This window comes from Etheostoma cragini, chromosome 14, assembly GCF_013103735.1.
Source record: "Etheostoma cragini isolate CJK2018 chromosome 14, CSU_Ecrag_1.0, whole genome shotgun sequence".
Lineage (NCBI taxonomy): Eukaryota > Metazoa > Chordata > Actinopteri > Perciformes > Percidae > Etheostoma > Etheostoma cragini.
The window spans coordinates 22,158,846-22,176,086 of record NC_048420.1 but is presented as its reverse complement, the minus strand read 5'-3'; the positions used below and the strand labels follow the sequence as shown (position 1 = coordinate 22,176,086).

The window sequence follows — 17,241 nt, the reverse complement described above, 5'->3', positions numbered from 1 at the left end:
ATGAAAGATGGGGGCAAAAACAAAAGTGTTACATTTATAATTTAGTTCAGTGAATATACAAAAAAATATATCGCCAACTATTTTTACTTTTCAAAAACATTTAATCAACAGTGAAAACACCTTGAACTATGAAATTTCCCTACAAAATGTGATTAATTGCACAGCCCTATTACTAATTAAAGTAATCTTAAGGCGCCATAATACTTGCTTTTAACTACGCGTTTGCGTACCTAAGATGGCTGCCACACGTATCCTGCGTTCCTTTGGAGCGTCTTCAGAAATTAACGCTACACGTCTGAAAGAAGTAAATCCAGCACATGAACATGGGGGCAGTATATCATAAGTATCATATCACTACTAAAAGAGCAGTCCTAGCAGCAGCAGTATTATGATTAGCTAGCATCCATAGCAGTCCTATTTTACTACTAACATAAGCAGTCTTAGCATCATCAGCAGTGTTATTAGCTAGCATCCATAGCAGTCTTATTGTACTTCCTATTTTACTATCAGATAAAGAACGCTTAATTTCCTGTTCAGTCCACTCTGAGTGGTAGACAGGCAGACAACCTGTGAGCTCTGCCAGCAGCTGTTGGTGCCAAACACAAAAACATGGGCTGGGAATTCAATACACATGTGGATGGGAATGTGATATAGGAAGTGTGTTACATGAAGAGGGCTCCCCTCCCTGTAACGTAAACACGGCAGCTATGTTTGGCTTCCTCCTCTCTCAAACACACCAACTGGACCTTTAATCAGACGTCTACAAAGAACACGCACTCCTTCGGGGCTGCAACTAACAATTATTATTAATATTATTGAATGATCTGTTGATTATGTTTTTGGTTAAGATCTACTTTTATGAAGGCAAAAATGGCAAATAACTTGTAAAATATGTAATATTCATAGATTTATGAAGATGCAAAATACAAACGATACAAATTAAAATAGCTGTTGATTAATCGGCTGTTCACTGTACACACACACACACACACACACACACACACACACACACACACACACACAGACACACACACACACACACCAACACTGATTTCTGCATCGTAATTTGGGATTTCTAAGTTTGATTTTGTAGAGTTATTATAGTTATCTATTTCACATTAGCGATGGTTTGACTACTTTAAAACTTTATCTTTTCAAAACTATTGATTGTGTTTTAGCTAGTTTGTATAGAGGGACTTGCATCTTTTAAAAATGTAATAAAAGGACACATTTCTAAAATGTAAATTACATTATCTTTTCATTAGTGTTCAAACAACAAAAGAAAAAACACTACTCAGAGTTGAATTTGCCCCAGGCTTTTTAAATACTATTTCTTTTTTGTAAGAACACAACGATCACTTAATTATTATTTTTTCAATCTCAGTTTAAATCTTTAACATCTGTTTTTTGTATCACTCCATGGTTTCACTGTCAGACAGTACATGTGAACTGTACACACCCAGCAGCAGGCTCGGACTCGCCTCTGCACACACAAACAAACACACTGCCAAGCACGTGCACGTTCATATGAGTGTGCAAGAATGGACGCACACAAAAAGTAATTCAGTCCAGGTGACACACCCCACCAGTCTTGTTCCTTATGTCAACACACTGACTGTTATGTTAGCACGTGTTTTTAAATCACCGCTCCCGCTTTGCCAATAGTCAGATCAGATTGTGAGACACTGTGACTGTACTCATGACGTGACATATAGTGGGAGATTTAGCTTCTTTTTTCTGTATAACTGCATCCGAACATCAGTATTTTGTTCATGTGGGGCATAAATCCAGGCTCTAACTGACTCACACTGACACTGCTCTCCTTAACAACTCACGACTACCACACAGAAAAGCTTTTTCTGCTTCTTTACATGTTTGAAGTACATGAAGGAAACCCCCTGTAAGAGGTCCCGTTAGTGCAGCTGTGTTAAAATGAAAGCTTTTGACTTTCCATCAGAATATGATAATGAATTCAAAGAGAAGATCTGTGCCGAGTGAGACCGTCCCCACTAGACATACAACAGTATTAATACTGTTTATTCGAAGACCATTAAGGGTCATGTTTTCCCGACAAGCAACCTCTTGTGCAAATAATAACTCTGTAAGAAGCAAAGTCTTAAGCAGAGTGACGTAACAACACTGCAAAACCTCTTAGGGTGGTGGTTAAAGCTGCCGACTTAGACATGCGATGTTGCTTTCTTCTAACGGTGATCATAATCTCCCCAACCTTAAAGGTGCAGTAGGAAAGCCTTATAAAACTTATTGTCATATTTGCTGAAACTGATCCTATGTCTCAGAAGAACTACATGAAGCAGGTAATTGCTGCGTGCAATACCATACGAATGAGAATGATGCAAAGGTATAAGATCTGATAAGGCCCATAAGATCTCGCCACATAACTATAGAGCGCACCTGGTGCCACAGGTGTATGGCGCAATAGACGGGAGTCACTCAGGGACTTTGTCAACAGAAAGGGCTAGCCATCAATCTATCAATCGTACTACAGTAGAGCCTGACCGATATATTGGTGGGACGATTTTATCGACCGATATTGGGCATTTCCCGATATATCGGTATTGGAATTTATAATGGCTGATTTAAAAAAACTAAAAAAAACAAATTTAAATATTCATTCATCAGAATCATTTATAATGACAAATAAATTATCCTGAGAAATGAATATTTATAAAATAAAACCGGACTGTCAACCATGTTATAAGCGTTGGTGTTGCATAGTCTGTCCACCAGAGGGCGCTCTACAGCGTCCCTGTTGGCAACACTGACTTTGTTTTGTTTTGTTAATGTGTTTTTGTTCAAAGGACTTTAAGTTTCATATCTTAACTTTTTATACATTTTATTTATCAGACCTTTAATATATTTTTATGTTCCTTTGTTCTGTTGTGACAATAAAACAAATTACCATCATATTTTTAGTGAGAACTCATAAATAACTACAAATAACTAATGTTAGGGAAATTACTTTATGTTTTGTAACGCGTTTCTGGATTATTAAAAATAAAATTACAGTCCATTGCCAATATGCCGGCATATCAGATTTTTAAATAATCAAATATTTGTATAGGTATTGTCCTTAAAAATCCTTTATCGGTCGGGCTGTTGTACACAATCGCCGCATGGTTGGTGCGACATTTTGGGCCGGCACCCCCGGCCGTGCACATTGGGCGCGCAGGCTTCACTTCTGACCCGTACACGTGCGTCTGTTTAACCATAAAATGACTTCAGACTTAATCGCAATTCATTATTTATTCGGCAAATAACGTTTCCATCAGCATTTATCGCATAAATCGTTTATTGCATAAAAGTGTGTGAATGGGAACATAGCTACTGCGTTGCTGGAAACCAATTATTATATTATGTTTTTAGTTTTTTTTCATGCAGTGCTATTGTGAGTCTGGACATGACCTTACACGACAGGCATTAGCACATCATTTCTGGAAAATAAGGACGATGGTTTGTTTAAGCAGGCTGGTGTATTCTGCTTTCATAACCACAAAGGTAGCAGGTCAAAAGAAAAGCTCGTCCTGTATGACTCATTTTAAAAAGGTCAAATGTGTTTTGAAAGGTACTTAGAAATAATCACACTAGGATGCAATGCTTTCCTATTTTATTTTGGGGGAGGAGCATGCTGCCATTGTATGTTAATGTGAATTTGTACAGTGTCTTTGCTCAATAGTATATTTACAGCTACACATATACCTGCTTTGAAATTTAATTTAAATTCTCTTGCAAGCTCACTTCTGCCATGCTCAAGGTTTTATTTTGCCTCGTCCTCTGTGTTTATTCTTTCTGAAATCTCCACTGTTTCTGTTCCTTATCTCGCTCTCTCTTTATCTCCCTGCACTTTCCTCCTGCCACGCTCTCTCTCTTTCCTCCCCCAGCCCCTCTCCTCTCCTCCCCTCCCTCTCTTGCATGCTGGCTCTCTCTCGCTCCGATGCTTTCTGCAGCGGCACGTGACGTGGAGGCCGCACATGGCCCGAGCGTGTGAGAGACGGCGAGAAAGAGAGAGTGAGAGAGAGAGAGAGAGAGAGAGAGAGAGATTTCAAAACGTGCAAAGCAAACGCTCTTGAGTCGCTCTCCCCCTCCAGCATTGCTCTCTCCCTCTCCCTTTCTCCCTCTCTCCCTCTCTCTCTGTGCACTGGTAAAGAGTGCAGAGTCAGTGCCTTGGTTAACCCTTCCCTCTCCAGGATTAATCCCAGCCATGAATGTTAAATCACTGACTGCCTCGACGTGGCTTCATCCTGCACTCTCCTCTTTTAGACGCTGGTATTTGGTTTCTGTGGTTTAAGGCCGGGGAAGTCATGCACCATATGTCATTCAGAAGGCCAAGGACGGTTTAATCAGTGCTCACATTGTTTGTCTGCGAGAGAAAGTGACTGCAGCGATTTTGACTGCTGACCTTTTCTACGTACTTCTACTACCTCTCAGCAGTGAAAACAAAGAAATGCAAGAGATCAAATACATTTATTTGGTCTCAGTCGACTAAAACCCACGTGATTTTGTCGACTACTTAATAAATTGATTTAATATAGACAGATGTGTAAATATGAGAGAACAAAGAATCATGCAGAAGGACCAGTGTAAATCTTGTGTTTACCAGAGATGTGCTTGTACATTTCCTGAAAATAAGTCATTTAGCATGAAAAAAAACATTAACTGACTAAATAAAACGTAGTCGACTAAGACCAAAATGACCGATCAGTTGACTAATCGACTAATATGGGCAGCCCTAATTATTATTAATATTTATTTTGAAGAATGTAGAAGAGCAGCTCAGTGGCCATGAATACTGTTGTATGAAGAGTCTACAGCCATCTGGGATAATGCACCTGAGCTAAATGTTGGTATGTTTAACATGGTAGTTGGTAACGGTAATTACACTAGCACTAAACAGATAGTAGGCACTAGATTAAAAGTAAAGGGAATTTAAAATGAGTTCAATTCATCCTGTTGGGAATAATGAATGTGTGCTCGGATATTCACAGCAATCTATTTAATAGTTGTCAAGATATTTCAATAAAAAACACCAATGTCAACCTCAGGGTGGCGCTAGAGGAAACGTCACAGGATAGCCACACTCATCACAATACATCCTCTGGGAACCATGGAAGACTGTGTGAAACATTGTGCCAAACAATCAAGTGGATGTTGTTGTGGATGTTGAGATATTTAACAGGATTGAATAAAAACTAAAGTCAAAGTGACTGTGTTTGTTCAAAGTCTGGGACAACCTGAGGGCAAAGAGATATCTGACAACCCATTCCTCTGATGATCAAACTGAAACTGTTTTTTGAAAACGAGGCCTAAAATCTTATTAAAACCTTCTTCAATCTTAAATCTTTCCACTATATTAGTTTTTCTATCTGTCCTTCCCACTGAAACTTCCCACTTCTGCTTTCACGGGCAGTCTCTTCGCGTGTCAGACTGTCAACACGGTTTAAAAACCGAACAGTTTGGTGGACAGATCAGGGCAAAAGAAACAACTGACTAGCTTTGGGGTGTTTTTTCCAATTTAGGATTTCTCTCTCCAGGTGCCCGTTGCTTCTTTTTTTTTACATGCAGACATCTCTTGTGTTCTCTCTGTTCTACAGTGAAATAAGTAATCACCATTAAGGGCCGCCTTTGTAATAGCTGGGGTAAATACGTGCAGCAGATGCTTCCTTCTGCAACACATCGTAGTTCAATGAGTTCATGCGTGTGTGCTCAAGGAAATATGAGGCTTAAAAATCTGCCTCTGCCTAGGAAGGTTTGTTACTGAGAGAAGTGACCTGGAAGTGTCCAAGCTGCAGCCTGATAACAGCTGATTTGAACTACAAGATGAGCGGATTCGTGTTTTACTTTAAGGACTTTTCCTTAAGGGGAAACAAATAACTGCTCTAGCAAGGAAAACAATAAGACAAGGAAGACAATGAGACAAAATGGCTTCAGCGGTTGAAGCTCAGTGGGTCCATGCTTTGCATCATTAGTGAGTGGGAACGATTGGATCAGGCTGCAGTTGGTCAAATTCTGTCCTTTAGTGACTAAAATATCCATATGGACAGATTGGAGAAGTCTGGTTTCTGATTTTTATACTGGGAAAACATGTTCAGCTGTTCTGGAAATGTTGGATGTCTTCTGACTCATCCAGCAAAATGACTGCTCAACAAATACTGATCACGTTTCAACGATTTTAAACACCTGTTTATCAGTAAAAAAACTGATGAAAAAATAGGACTTTACAAATTTTACATCTGGGTTTCTTAAAATACCACCTGCAGCATTAATAATACATCACATTCTTGAGAGACAAGGCTTATTAGCATTTTCAGTTATTCTTGTGTGTAGGATGTGTGGGGATAAAACAAGCTCCAGGTGAAATGGGTTGAAACCATTCTGGATAACAGTGCAAAACCCAAGTATATTAAATGTTAAATCTGGTGACAATGACAAGCTATATTGGGAGTTTTGAAAGACTGAGAATGACATCGCGAAGTTTCGCTAAAATCCTGATCCTGGTTTTGTGAGGTAAGGAAAAGCAGAAAGAAAACCAACATTATTTTGGGGACTATTTGTGTCAAGCTCCACCACAGCTGTCTAATCTATGCTGCGTTCCGTTTGAATCCTCGCAGATGTAAATGTAAAAAAACTAACCTTATAAAACCACAGCTGCCTGTTCTCCCTCTGAGCTCTATTTTGCCCTAAAAAATTCAAATCAAACCAAACATGTGGATCACATCATTTGTATTATACTGTTTTTTTTATATTCTCCATCTATTCTCTGGTTGAATCTCTCTCTCTGTAGCTCTGTAGTAACACTTCAGCTCCAGCGACCTGAGGGATTTCTGGCTGAATGCATCATGCTCAGCCCAGTCACGTGTTTATAATTCAAAATAAAGAGGACACACACACACACACACACACACACACACACACACACACACACACACACACACACACACACACACACACACACACACACACACTCACAAACACTCACAAACACTAAGAGCCTCGCAGCAGTATGAAGCGGTATTCGCTCCACTGTAGCTCTGCTGCTTCTTTTCATGCATCTCTCTTCTATCTGTGTCTCATTTTCAATTTTTTTTGCTACTTTCCTTTTCCTTCAACTTTCTCTGCAGCTCGTTCTCACAGTGACACATCTCCTCTCTCATTGTGGATGACTCATAATGAAAAGACAATGTTCACAACACAGAACAAAAATATGAAGATGATTATCACCACATGATAAAAACAGACCCACAGAAGTGACCCTGTTCAGGGAACCAGCGGCTGGTTGACTTAAAATGAACGGACCGCTGAAACAAGCAGACACAAAACAAACATGTCGTGTCATTCTTATCACCCGTACTGATGCCATTTTTGTAGTATTTTAAAGCAAATCAATCAAAATCAATCAATTTTTTTACATTGTCAATGTATCAAATGACAATCAATAGAGTGAAAGGTGTTGCTCGCAGTGACAAACCCACGGAGAATAGTTTACCAACTCCGTAGCATTTTAGCAGCTCACTGTTTGGTTCACTCTCCGGGCTCTCATTGGTGCTGTGTCCAGTAGCAACAGGAAACAGTGTTCAGTTTCAGCTCTAAAAAAACACAGTGTTTGGACCTTTAAGCAGCTAAAGAAAGAGATACTTCCTTCAGGAGTTAGCCAGTATCAAAACTAACGTGCATTCCCCCGGGTTGTGAGAAACACAACTTCAAATTAATGCTAATGCTGTACCAATAGCGACTGTTTGCTAACATATTCACTACTTCTATTACTACTCAGATTATTACTTCCCAATTGGCCAAAAGAAAAATCAATTAATTCGGGTTTGACTACACTTCATGCTGGCAGGCTACAGAACAACAGCAAGGAAAGAAAATAAATTGCTTCTCCCCGGCCATGGTGCAGTTTTAGCGTGGTAAACCTGCAACGTTTTCCTGTAAGATGGATAGTGATCCTTGCTACTTTCTGTTTGTACAGTATACAGTAAATATTAGGACATCGATTCAATCAATTCATCAATCAAAAGAGATTCTCAAAGAACTTAAGCTGTAAGCAACCTTTACATTTTTATGATTTTTTTGTAATGCACCATGTCTACATTAAAAATTCAGACATTAACAATGGCCTGTGGCTCAGAGGTAGAGTGGTCGCCCCCCCACCGGCGGATCAATCCCAGTCTCCTCCCATCAAAGAGTCCCTGAGCAAGACAGTGCCCCGATGCTGTATGTATAGCTAATTAAATGCAGTTATAGAATTTCACTACATTGTACTTCATGTATGTGATGAATAAGGAATAAAGATTGCACGTAAAAAAAAAAAATAGAAGCATTTAAGGCACCCGGGCAGCTTATTTGGTGGAGCGCGCCCGTATGTGGCGGTTTGCTCCTTGGCCCAGCGGCACAATTTTAATTGGAGAATCGATTGTTTTAACCCAGCCCTGGTATACATATGATATACGTGCATTAAAGTAGCATCAGAGTTCTGCTTCTCTAAAATCTGATAAACCAGTGTGAAAACAGTCTTGTACACACTCCATCACTCATCTCATCCTTTAAATGTCTATAGAACCAATACAACATTTACAAAAACATGCAATATGTCGTCAATAAATCATCACGAAATGATCTGTGATCCATTCAATGGCTCTCAGGATTAAAAGACAAGACCGTCAGCATTATAGAGAATGGCTTTGGGGTTACAATTAGCCAGAATTGGAAGTTGTCTGAAATGAAAAAAAAAAAAAAAAAGACAAGAGAGAAGCTCTTCTGATGTTCCTGCAGTTTGGTTTCACATCAAATGCAGCAGAGAGTGGAGACAATAAATAATGAATATATAATGGGGAAAACTGGAGTGGAGCTGGAGAAAAACGTGTCAGCCCTTTATCACACAGTATATAATTAAACAAAAGCCTTCTCTGGTTATTGGTGAAGGAGTTAGTTGGGTTAGTTGGGTTAGTTAATGTAATGTGTCATGAGTCTGTGTCCTCATTAGTGCCAGATCACATTAAAGCCTTTGCATGTGCAACTTCAAAAACTGTATGTCTGGAAGAATGAGCTGGTGCAGAAATGTTGCCTTCTCACGTGAAGACGTCAATGTTAATCTTGCTGTCGACCTCTCAGGATACAATGAGAAAAGCTTTCTAATTTCTGACCAGAAAGTTGTTTTCATTCTACCAAATGTGAATATTTTATCACATCCTTCTGTTTAAAAGTCTTTAGAGTGACTCATAAAGTGAACAATTAACTGTTAAGGTATTAAATTGTCAAGAATTCCTCAAAATCTCCATCTTAATGGGTCAAATTGGAACAAAACCGCACGACAGCACCCCCCCCCCCCCCAAAGTGAACTAATTTACTCACCATGTAGACACTCAGGTCCTCCCATAATGCCTTGCGGCTGCTGCTGAAGTGGCGGTGGCGGCGGCGGTGGTTGTGGCTGGACGGTCTCCAGTCCCAGCAGCGAGGAAGAGGAGGACGAAGAAGACATGGAGGAGGAGGAAGAGGAGGAGCAGGGCGGAGGAGAGCTGGGGGGGCACTGGGAGCTCTGGTTGGGCACCGCCGACTGGGAGCTCTGGGATGACAGGACATGCAAAATAAACAACTTTCTTCGCAAGTTATGAGATGATCATCAGTCTGAAGTATGTCACGATGCAGGCAAAGACAACAGCATGAAATCTGGTCTCATCCAGTTGCAGTAGATTCAAATTAAAATGGATCTTTGTTTTAAAACACAGACAGTATGTCATCAACTCGTTTACACACAATCCCCAAAGCTATTCCACTTTAAGAAGAAATATGGCGCTTAAAGGTGGCTAGCAAACTAACTAGCAAATTATAGTGAGTGAGAGATTGGGAAAACATCATGTCCTGTTTGGTTATTTTATTTCTTTAACTTTTTATTACAGAGCTTGAAAGTAACCGCCCACTTTTTGAATGGCTCCAGTTTTAGAAGTGGTTTTCCCATTCAATTGCTCTATTGTTTCATTAAATGCTTATAAGATCTAAGCCTGGTATAGTGACCATAAAACGTTTGATCCAGCGCAAAAAAACACTTCAAAAACAGCAAAAAAGGCAAAGGTGCAAGACTGTACATAAACAATCATAGAGTTCAGCTGTAAAAGCTCGCTATAGCCGCTTGCAGGTTTACCGGTAATATCTCCACCAATCAGTGAGGTCTGTTCTGCGTAGGACTGTGGGTAGTATTCTCCACGACATTGTGATTAAACATTTTTTGTAAAACAATCTGGATTTCATATGGACTTCTACAAGATCGAACCATCATTTCACAATCTTGTAGCTCGTGGGAAGTCTACCTGGAATGGTTTAGACACTATGGCTAATGATCAAAATCCTTATAGAGAAAATAAATGGGATTTTCACTCGAGGAACCACACTATAGCCCGTATGTCTTGCCTTCAGCACTTCATAAATGGACCATTTTATTGTGTCAGTGTCATATATTTATGCCGTTTGTAAATTAGCTGAATCAGATTATTGGTGTTAATATTGCAATTTTTAAAATGTAACTGCCACGTAAGACTCGGCTACTAACACCCTAAACTAATTAACTTACAAGAGAGATAGCTAGCTAACCTGCTAGGACAAAGGCATGCTAGCTAGCAAAAAGCTAGCAAGCTACTCTTAAATGTTTTTTAGCAGCTAGGAGCCTTTTTTTGACACTAGATATGATGCTTTTGATTTCTGTACGGTGGCTGGCCTTCACCATAACTTTGTCCACGGAGGGAACTTAGCCTAAGTGAGTTCAATACGTTTTGGCGCTAAATTAAACAATGTCAGTAGCATGCTAGCTGGCTGAAACAGAAGCTAGTTAGCTCACTGAACTGCACTGAAGATTCTGAGAAAAAAAATGAAGCAAGGATATTATTATTGTGCTTTTAACTTCTTCTTGTTAACCAACCTAATGGGAATGACTGTTAAATTTAAAAAAGGGGCACACTGCTACACAGTGTCCACTGAAAATAAATTATTTTCCTTGCAGCTTGCTGAGGTTGAAGTGTAGTTTTTACAGCTTCAGTTTTGGTCTCTCATCAGTCTTACCTGGGAGGGGATCTGGGCGCTGGTGGAGCTGGGCCCGTTACCGTGCATCCCCATACCATTTTCGGTCAGAAACTCCTCCAGGTCCATGTACTGCAGCTGGAACAAGCCCCCGTCACACGGCAGGGTCCTCTCCCACAGCAGTGGACCCAGGAACGCTGAGTTGGGCCGCAACACGCCGGGCCCATGCGCCCCTCCGACCCCGGCCGGCCCTCCGGGGCCTGCGCTACTGACAGTCTGTGGCTGTGAGTCTTCATCGGAGTCCACAGGCTTGTCTTTGTCTGGAGAAAAGGAGAAGTACTTAATGTCATGTTGGTGAAAGAAAAAAACAACACTCCTATCCAAAGACAGTGATTAAACCTCTTCATCATCTCTTTGATTGCTTTAAAGGGTGAAAGGAAAGATGAGAGATGATCACATCAGAAACTATGCAGCTAGAAAGAATGAGTTTGACTATTGGGGAGGGAAAATATTCAGTATTTTGCTGTAAAACAGCATGAGACTGAAGCTGCGCTAAGGTGGATAATCTCTTTGTTTACTGTAATCAAACTGCCTTCAGCTTAATGTTGCCATGATTTATTGACTCTGCATAAAACACTTTTAAACTAATGCAGTCTTATGTTCCCAACACACTGTGTCCACTTTGGAAATAGTGTCGTTCCATTACAAGAGCACAATTCTATCTTTAAAAATGGCTCGTTTGACTATTACTATATATGATAAACTAAAGCAAGGAAGCTATCCATGTGTAACCTGACACGCCAGATGGTTTGTTAACACAGAACCATCTGAGAAGCTATAATTGGAAACTGTTTGAAAATGTGCAGGCATTTTCAAAAAATGTCTGGCAGGTCATTAGATGAACCGTCTGCCTATTATGTCCACCATTGTTTTGAACAAACAGTCAGGGAGGCTGACTGGTTTGGTTTGCGGCTGTCTGGACACAAACGCATAACATAGCCTGACATACATTACAATACATTCAGAAGCCTGACAAAATGGAGTTTTGTGTGATATGCATTGACGCATTGTGTTGGATTCTCGCGTGATCTTGTGATATCGCGATAATCCAGTTGCCGTGCAAGGCAAATCCACGTGTGAGTAGTGTCACTACCCCATGTAAGTCGAGTGCAGATTTGAGTTGCGCATGCCCAGATTCAAACGGTTTACCGCGCAACGTGTCATGTTGAATTTTGTGAAATTTTAAACCTTTCCCATTACAAACAATAAGATGGGAATCATTCAAAATCGTTTTAGCTAGCTATGACTGTTTGATAGCTAACGTTAGCTCAAAACGTCATTCAACTAACAACCTTGTTGCGTTTGATTGCTAATTTGTAGCTAAGCTAGCAGTGAACCGACTTCGTTAAGCAGGTCCATTTTGTGACGCATGCGCGAATCAAATCTGCACTCGCTGATTTCAATCCCCATTTACAAAAAAAAAAAAAAAAAAAAAAATGATAACATTTTTGACACAAAATGATGAATTCGAAATATTCAATTACACACTTTCTACTAGTGCTGGAAGAAAGAGTCTGGTAGCCAGATGATCACAGGTTTGATCCACTGAGGGTAACACACACAAACACAGGCGGCGTGGGATGCACACACCCATGTCTACTGTTTTCTATGTAAGCTATGTTCTATTTAACGCTAACGTGCTGAATTTGATACACTCAGGGGGTTTGCTAATGCAGCCTCACTTGGCCTGGTCTATAGATTTTGCCGTGTCACTGTCATTACTAAGTCAGTTTGCTGACTTTTGACACTTCTCGTCTTGTGCTACTGCTATGTTATTGTATTAAATTCTTATCCTGCCACATGTTTAACTACAGCTGAGCAAAAGCTACATGGATTTTGCGTAAAATGTCTCATGATCACCAAAAGACCTACCCTCACGGATCTGGGAGCTCATCATTGGCGGGATTCATTCCGAGGGGCGGGATAAACGGTTGTCTTTCAAACTCACTCTGCACGCAATAGGATAGCGCTACGACCAACCAGAGCAACGATATATTAAACTTATGTCATATCCGGTCTGCAGAACTCCAAAACACATCTTACTTCAGTGCTTAACTCCAAGTCTTCCAGAGTCGCCAGCAATGAAGATTCCAAAGGCCGCTGTTTGCTATCAGCAGCCATCTTCTTTGTTTCCATTTAGCAGGGAATTCACGCGGAACCGTCGCTCTAGCATCCTTTTGTTAAGCCCGCCCACCAGCTCTATACACGATGTGATTGGTCTGACCAGAGTTTGGTTTTTCCAGCTCGCAAGCCAACTAGTTGCTTGACTGACGCTAGCTGCAAATCATATTTGCTGCCGCTAGGGTGCGTCTAGATTTCTATGCTACAAAAGACCCTCTGAGAGCCTTTGAGCAAGGCACAAAATGGACATTTGGGTTCAACACACTCTGGCCCCTTTCTTGGACCTCACCCTTGTTCTGGTCATTTGTTATTTGAAAAAAAAGAAGAAAAAAAAAACTCATTGCAAGCTGATATTTAATGGACATATAGCTTTTGAAACACTTTGTTTCAGAGGTGATCCAGATCTTGCATTTATCTACAAGAAGCTGCATCACAATCGTGTGCATCTGTGTCAGAAAACAGTTTTAAAAGACAAACAACAATCTGCTCCAGGGGCTGCATTGTTGTTAGATGAACACCAGCTGACGGTTTTATTTTTGTGTCCTTCCATTATGTGAGGCACTTAGTTGCAATCATTAAAAGGCATCTATAAATAACTTTGACTTGACTGACCCTGCACTCTGACCTCCCGCAGAGGGAGGGGGTCTGATGGAAAGATAGATATAGACATCAATAAAGCATCACCAGAGTCAATAAATAAAGAAATCCTGCAAGTGAGCCAAGAACCAAACCTAATCGCAACACATGGAATGAATTGTCAAAGTGTTTTGAACCCTGATCCTTTGATAATATGCATTGCAACAATGATGCCTCCAAAATTAAATAAATGGCACATTGAATAACAAAACCCAATAAAAGAGTAATAAAAGAGCATATTTAACCAGTCTGGGGAGGACAGAGCAAGAGAGAGTGATGAGAAAGAGCGAACAAGCGAGAAAGAAAGACAGAGGGAAGGCCGGAAATTTAAATTTAAAAGGGATTAAAGAACATAAAAACACTGGAGATTACAACGTGAGAACAGCAGAGAAGGGATGGAGGGAGGGAGAAATAGAGAAGAGATTCAAGGCCAACATAATCTCTCTGCTATCATCATTATCTTCCTCATCTGGCTGCCAGTTTATCTTCATAGACAGTCTGTTTAATACCAAACTCAAAAGGTCTCTATACTGAAAAAAGAGAGACACAGAAAAGAGTGGTAAGTACAATGTTACTCGGAGACTGCAGACCTGCACCAAGGCCAATGGTGCCTTCACATGCTCCTTGGATGGTCCCATTGCCCGAGCTAGAATGTTGTTCTTTCGTCTTCCGTTTATTTATGTGTTGAAAAGCTACAGGCTACATTTATATTGGTACGTTTTGGTTTAAAAACTAATGTCTTTCGCTACATTTACACCATGCATTCCACCTGCTCTGGCGTTTGAGAGCCCCTAGACCGGAGACATTTGAATACACTTCTGTCCCAATTGTGTTTCAGTCTCAACAGCAGCAAAAAGCAGACCTTTGGCAACACTGACAACACACATTCTCATGAGCATTGCATCAAAAAGCAACGCCTTGTCAGGCGCCTAAGCCCTTTTTTATTGACTGATGCTAAAAGTCTTTTTGCTTGGTCGGGGATCTTGGCGCCACTTTTTGACACTCTAGGTTGGGTCTATTAGCGTCACTATAAGCGTTTTTCCACTAATGGTACCTGCTCGACTCGCTTCGGCCGCGGTGCCCCGTCCTCCTTTCTCCATCGCAGGTTAGTGCCGTCTCGTGCGTGAGGCAAGCCGTGGCTGGCGTCATAGCAGGGAGCTGCCGTGACCTAACGCCACACACACACACACAGAACGCTGAAGGTGTTGTTTTTGAGTCTTGGCATGTTGCCAACACCAGAAAAATCTGTTTCAAAAGAAGCTGGAAGCAACAAAAAAGAAACTATTCAAACACGCGGGTTTGTTCACTAATTGTTCTAAGTAATTAGTGACGATTCTCTCCAATCAATCAGCAGTCTGCAGGTTTTCACGTCAACTTTTGGTATCACCTCATTTCGCTTGGATCCTCGACTGAGGTAGTACTACAAAAAGTACTTTTTTACATCATGGAAAACCCCAAAAGGCGAGTAAAGTAGATACCATGCAGTGGTAAACGCCCTATTTGAGGTTCTCTGGACTGACATCTAGCCCTTTACCGTCATATTTTGACCATTTTTGGTTCAAAACTGCTTAAAACCAAAAATTTTGCAAAGTAAATGTAGTGCATAGTTTATGTGGCCGCCATAAGGAATTCTAAGTTACATGACAACAATATTTAAACAGCCCGTTAGCTGTTTCCAGTATTTGTGAGACAACAAAGAGCAAAGAAAACGGATCACGTGAGACATTAAATACGATCGGGAACACATTTTTCCGATTATTCGACACCACACGAATTCAGTACAATTGCCCCCGCAGTGGTAGTGAAGGTGAAGAATTATTTGTTTTTGGATTCGGATCCGCTCCAAATTGAATGGGTTTTTGGCTCATGCTGTGTACAGTAGTTTTTCCATAATCCTCAAAACAGACAAACCAAAAACATAAGCATAAAGGAACAATCCAAAGTATTAAATCGATTTAAAAACATGTCATCCCTTTGAAAATGTTGTACATAGTTGTTGTAAGGCAACATACAGAAATAACAGATAGACCTGAAAGAGGTGTACGGGCTGAGTTTCCATTTAAATGTTTTGGGGTTCATATTACTCAACAGAAAATATTAAATATTGTCTGTTTCTGTCCACTACTGTTATGGGTATATTAGGAACTGGGTCATCAAGATAATCAGCTGGTGGGGCTTATTCTCAATCAGGGGCCATTAGACCCCTGCAGAAGAAGAGGATGCAGGTTTTTTCGGAAATTGTCGGCGTTTCTTTCTACATGTTTTGGGAGCAAATTCAAAAATGCACATAAAAAGTGCATTTAGTGCATTTATGTGCATTTAAAGTAACATAAAAATGTAAAGATAATTACAGGGCTGAGTAATTCATACTATAAGATCAATATTTTACTAACTGTTGTTGCAAAACAATATTTTTGACATGTCAAAATATATCATTTAAGGGAAAGACACCAATCCACAGGCAGAACTCAATCTGAAGCTTAGCCTCTCCACGTCGCTCCGGCCAAACCAGACTGCATTAAACCAAAGCAACTACTCCTGATGTCCTGATGAATTTAGCTTCTTTTTGTGCTCCGCAGCTATCGTTGCTAAGTCAGCAACACTGCATCCAAACTGTATAAAGCATTGTTGAGGCAACAAGGAGAATGCAATAACAGGAAGGAATAATTCAGTGATTGTGCGTACTGCAAGACTAAACACAGCTGCCGATGAAGCTACAACAACCTGTAACTTAGGTTCCTCCTGCTACAGTGATGTGACAGTGACTTAAGAGCACAAGTAACGTGATTTAAGAGTAGATATTCTCTAATGTGTGTGCACACGTGACACAGTTGAAAGTCCCCAAGAGTAAATCTTACCCCCAAATTAAAAACACACCTGCTGGCTCCATAGAAAGGAAAGGAGAGCAAAATGATGATACAAAAGCGACTTGAAGAGAAATGAGGAAATCCTTTTAAGAGCAGCAGGAGGAATTAATAAAAAGAGGAAAGAGAAGCAGGAAGATAGAATGAAAAGAGGAGCAGGAGGGGAATTAGATGGAGACCGAGATATATCCTGTAAAAGATGAGGAGGAGGAGGAGACAAAGCCTGAGAAAAATGTAAATCAGCAGAGGGACTGAGGTAGAGATCTGATGAAGAAGGCGAGTAAGAGAGGGGGAAAAACTCAAAGACATGTGAGAGAACGACAGAAAGAGAGCAAGAGATGTGATGGATAGAGTGGGTGTTTGTGAAGGCGGAAAACAAAGCTATCCAGGAGAGCGAAGGAGCGGAACATCACGAAGGCAAAAGGCATCGTGAAAGCCCCAAAACATCACACGACGACAACATCCTCTCCTTTTTAACACGCCCCTGAATGCATCGCCTATCATTAGGATAGTGTGCACTCTATGGGAGCTGACAATG

General features: G+C 40.6%; 1 protein-coding gene across 2 annotated transcripts in view; it reads right to left on the bottom strand.

Moving 5' to 3' along the window:
* The window catches only part of dbpa (D site albumin promoter binding protein a), a 32,078-nt gene that overhangs the window by 10,694 nt on the left and 4,143 nt on the right, over window positions 1-17,241 (bottom strand). The window contains exons 2-3 of one of the 2 annotated variants that reach the window (XM_034892980.1): window positions 11,056-11,342; window positions 9,367-9,577 (exon numbers count right to left, since the gene is read on the bottom strand). In XM_034892980.1, the coding sequence (XP_034748871.1) occupies window positions 9,367-9,577; window positions 11,056-11,342 (498 nt within the window). The remainder of the gene's footprint in view (window positions 1-9,366; window positions 9,578-11,055; window positions 11,343-17,241) is intronic. The other variant, XM_034892981.1, reaches the window with a different exon arrangement.